The sequence below is a fragment of the Delphinus delphis genome, chromosome 4, assembly GCF_949987515.2.
Source record: "Delphinus delphis chromosome 4, mDelDel1.2, whole genome shotgun sequence".
Classification (NCBI taxonomy): Eukaryota; Metazoa; Chordata; class Mammalia; order Artiodactyla; family Delphinidae; genus Delphinus; species Delphinus delphis.
The window spans coordinates 54634669-54639592 of NC_082686.1; the positions used below are offsets into that span (position 1 = coordinate 54634669).

Sequence of the window (4924 nt, forward strand, 5' to 3'; positions counted from 1 at the left end):
CTGTTAACAATTTTTGCTTTAATATATGAATTACATTAATACCTCACATTACATATATGAAGCCAAATTACACTAACTTAGTTGTTTACAACCTCAAACCTTACTCCCAGTACACATTCCAATAAATTTATTCTGTAAAAACAATACATTTTTTTGTTTTTGATTTTTTTTTTACAGTAAACTTTTCAACTACAAACCTCGAATACGCGAAAGATGTTCCAAGGACAAGCATAACAGGACTGATAAAACCCAAACTGACTAAATGTGTTCTCACAATATAAGCTGGCATAAAAATAAATAAAATTTTCTGTTATCACAATTGCAACAATAATGTACACATAATAATGGTTTGTGGATGAGTATTAACTATTCTAATTCTAGTTCCAAAAGAAAACAACCGATCATTTTAAAAGTCTATATTTAAAAGTCAATGCTTTGTCTTACTTCCCATAGGGCTACTGCTGATTCCAGCTTTAAAATGTAAAGAATCCAGCTTGAGTGATTAGCTCAAATTGTATTGAGATTGGGAAAAAATAAATCATTGCCTTTATTTTGGAGTAACACAAAAGACTCACTAACTTCACATATAGAAACTGAGTTTGTGTACGTTAACAACATGAGTTTTGAGAAGTATAAGCTGTCAACTAGCTATTTCTAATACGGAATAGATATTTTACAATATGATTAAACTTTACACATGGCCTCAAAACTGAAGAACAATTTTAAGTTTATCTTCAATATGCCAACATTGTGTATCTAGGAATTGGTTCCTGGGTTCTGTCACAGAGAGGAAATCCCTTAAGCATTATGTTGAGTGGTCATTTTAAAAAATGCTAATTTATATTTAACTGAGTGTTTGGTGATGGTGGAGTAAAGGCAGGAGACTGATGAACATAACTGCCTTGATAAAGGATCCTAGACTTGTATAAGCTTGTGCAAAAATCTGGATAATCCTTAGTGGTTAAGGGCAACTTCATGCAACCAAATAACATGAAATTAAATCAATAACCTTAAAAAAGGCTAAAATGTCTTTTTTCCCCCAAACACAACAGAGAGGAATGTGAATAATGTACATACAAACTGGGGTTCTGTCAATGACAACAAGGACTATGTGTTGGTTCATATCAAATCCAAGAATATTAGACAACCAAACGTATAACCTTCTTGTGGTTTTCTTAATATGCAGCATTCATTATGGTAGTTAGGTCCCTTCACTGGTTTTTTGCAAGTCTGAAGTTGTGTTTCTTGTGTCATTGCCGGCATCTCCACCCTCAGAGCTGCTTTTATTTTCTTCTTCTTTGCAGTCCTTGTCATCTTCATCTCCTGGAGATTTCCGGGACTGTTTAGAGGATTTCTTTGAAGTGTATGACTTTTTCCGTTTTGAGCCTGCTTTTTCATTCTTTCTTTTGCCTTTTCCATCTTCTTCTACTCTATCACCTTCTTCCTCACTGCTTGCATCTGCAGTATTCCCGCCTTCTCCCTCGGTTTCTGAAGAGCTCTGTTGCTGAATTGCCTGGTATCCAGTAAACTTTACTCCTGGGTTATTTTCTATTTCCCACAATCCTTCATTAAATCCTTTCCGTTTGTTTGACTTTCCAAACTTGTCTTTGTATTCCTTATAAGGGAAAAGGTCTTTGGGACCTAGAAATGCAGTTTCATGGGTGCCAAAAAAGAAGATAGGATACTTATTTGCTGGAGGCTTCACAGCTCCCTCTGGGAGTTCATCAATCCGGGCCGGCCAGTGCGGGTAGCCCTTCATCTTGGCGAAGACCAGGTCGCCCGCCTTGTACTCGCGGGGCCGCGGACGCGCCATCCCGGCCGCTCCCCTTCCTGGTCGTCCTTGGGCGCCGCGAAGATGCCGGGAGGCCGCCCCCCCGCGGGCCAACAGACTGCGCCGCGCTCCCCGCGGGCCTCGAGCCGGGCCGAGAGTCTGCATTTCTAATAAGCTCCCTGGTGATGAAGATGCACCAATCTATGCACCAATCTGTAAGTAGCAAGGGACAAGAGGACAACAGTGCCTTAGTGCTGGTGACATTTGGCCTCTAATACTTGTTCATAATAATAGCTAACAATGCACTGAATGCTAACAACGAGAAAGAAGTCACAACACTAATAAGGAACGTTGCTAGAAACTGTCTGTAAACCCCATGCTCTTTCCACTGCTCCAGCCTGGCTCACTGCACGGTAGAGGCGAATGGGGGACCTCCAGCCCTCACAGCCCAACACGAGGTCCCGACCCCTAGCAGCCCAGGTGCACGACCTGGCTTAACTGCCAAGCAGAACCTTCTGGAAGGAGGCTTGGCCTCGTACAGTGAAAAGCAGTCCAGGATTTAAAAGAAATACATTTGGCATTTCCAGACCCTGGGATGAACAGGCTAGTCTTTCTGTTCAGCCAATCTGCCTGACTGGGCAGAAATGAACTACCTGGATGAATGAAAGTAGGAGAACATCTATCTGATTGAAACACTGTTGTTGCTATACAAAATACAGTAGCCAGATGAACTGCTCCTCCAGGGCAGATGTGGGATGTTTCCCCATAGCTCACAGCACTCCCTGGTGTCTCCTGAAATCCCCAGAAGATAGATCCTCAGGACGTGGTGCTGACTCCTGCCTTTGCTTCCCCAACTGACAGCTAGTAAAACATGGGCCTGCGATGAACAAAACCTCCAGAGAGGAACCATATATTTCAAGCATTTTTTGTCTCTGAAAAGAAGCCTGGAGTCCAGAAACTTCTGTGACGTATGTTTATCATCTCAGTCTTTGTGCTGATTGGACCTGGGTGACCGTGGACCTGCATGATTGGGAAGAAACACAATCAGCTTTTCAGACATGTCTACACCTGGAAAGCTTCACAAAAGAGTTTTTTCTCTTTGGCTTCCTTTCTGAACCGTTTTTGTTGTAGAGCTCCAGGCAGAAGCAGCTCTGAGCGAAACTGGGCACAAGGGAAATTTCTCTCTGACATTTTCCCACCTTTTCCATCTGGATCCTCTCTTCCTGCCCTCCACTCCCTCCAGCCTCCTCCACTTCCAATACTGAATTCCAATCACAGGCACAGGGTGAGTATAATATTTGCAGAGGAGGGAGGAAGTGGGAACAACCACTTGGATATTGTAGTGATCCGTATTTATTTTCTACATTGATGAAAAATTAGTCATTTTTTAAGTTGTCGCAAAACAAATAGAATCATGACTTATGTTTTACAATTTATGTAACTGATTTTATGTACTTTTAATTTTTTATCAGATTTCTGACAGTTAAAAATCATTTCCCCTTCCAGAAAGATGAAGGATCACGTTTCCCCCTTCTGCCCAGCTGCAGCCATCTGGGAGCATAGCATTGCACATTGTTCTTCCTGTGCAGTGTTGAAATAAGTTTCTTGGCCCAAGATGGAGCTGCTTCTGCCCAGGGTGCCATGTCAGCAAAGCAAAACTTAGACAACTTTTGTGTCCCTGGAAATGTTCCACTTGATCAGAAAGGTGGTTCCCCAAACACGAAGCCAACTCTGGGGTCTCTACTTACTTCCTTGTTCCTTCTTTAGCCTACAAAAGCTTCCTGCCTTCCGCCCCATTTTGACGTTCTGACTGTTCACTTCATGAAGTATCAAATAAAGTTTGTTTGTATCACCTAAGTTGTCTTCTTTGGTCATTTTTAACAGTAGTAATCAGTTACTTGTAACTATTAACTGGTGAAAACTCAGGTTGTGTACAACAAGGACCTACTGTATAGCACAGGGAACTCTGCTCAATGTTATGTGGCAGCCTGTATGGGAAGGGAGTCGGGGGAGAATGGATACATGTATATGCATGGCTGAGTTGTTTGCTGTGCACCTGAAACTATCACACATTGTTAATCGGCTATACTCCAATATAAAATAAAAAGTTAAAGAAAAAAAGCTATTATAAAAAGAAAGAAAGAAAACTCAGGTGGTATGGATCCCAAAGACTAGAAGACCTGTGGGGATGGAGGACTACCTGGTAGGAGGCCTTGAAAAAGAGTCAAGTGAGAAACGAGATGGTCCCAGGACACTTGCATGGGCCAATGTAGGCTTAGAAGAGGGCAGTGGGGAAGTAGGAAATTGACTGACCACCGCTAAGGAGACATTATTAATACGTGTGTCTATCGAGTGGAGGTGAAGATTAAGGAAACAGCAGCCAAGAAGTCTCCTGGGTAGACCTGGGTGACTTTGGGTAGACATTGGAGCCATGTGCCATAAGGAATACAGAATGAGTAGGTCTGAGAAAAGGAAGGAAGGGTGATTTTAACTGGGACATATTAGCAACTTTGTGGTGCATCTGTGACATCCAAACGGGGATGTCCAATGGGTCAGGAGAGAAGCGGGAGCTGGAGATACACGCTTGAGTCCTCTGTGTATGTGCTTTGCTGAAATCATGGAAATCGAATGAGTGTAGCTGACTTGGGGAATTGATGTGCCCTACATTGCCTTTTGAGGCAGGAAGAACCATTAGGTGAATCATATGAAATTGCCAATACTTAACTGTTTTCTGACTGTCAAGAAAAGAATTTCATATGGTTCAAACGAAGATTAGCCCCATCTTTATACTTCATGAGATTATTTTTACCCTCTGCAATATTGTAGTACATATAAGAAATACGTATTTGGTCATTAGATGACCAAAAGGTATTTCTCTGTATTTCTCATATGTATTTGGTCTTTGTCCTGGCTCACGGATCCCCAAACCCTTTTGATCTCTTGTCCTTAGTTCCTGAAATTGCTTCACAGCCATAAAGGTAAAATAGGTTTCTTGTTATTCATAATAAACTCCTTTCCACTACAACTGGGTTTATATTAATGAGGTGACTAAGGATGGGAACTTGTTGCTAGGGGAACCGACCATGAATAGAGGAACTTTCAGTTCATCCCCTGATTTCCAGGGAGGGGAGAGGGGCTGAAGATTGAGTTCAA

The 4924-nt window shown here is 41.9% G+C and overlaps 1 protein-coding gene across 1 annotated transcript; it reads right to left on the reverse strand.

Annotated features, from left to right (window-relative positions):
• Window positions 1-1037: 1037 nt before the first annotated feature.
• LOC132424057 (hepatoma-derived growth factor-related protein 3) lies at window positions 1038-1917 on the reverse strand. The gene has a single exon (XM_060009870.1). It carries the CDS (start codon window positions 1811-1813, stop codon window positions 1202-1204), a length of 612 nt encoding a protein of 203 aa, XP_059865853.1. The 5' UTR covers window positions 1814-1917; the 3' UTR covers window positions 1038-1201.
• Window positions 1918-4924: the final 3007 nt, after the last annotated feature.

What these genes read in the sequence shown, in the direction of transcription:
- LOC132424057 (XM_060009870.1), bottom strand. Translation starts at nt 1,813, where the DNA reads ATGGCGCGTCCGCGGCCCCGCGAGTACAAGGCGGGCGACCTGGTCTTC.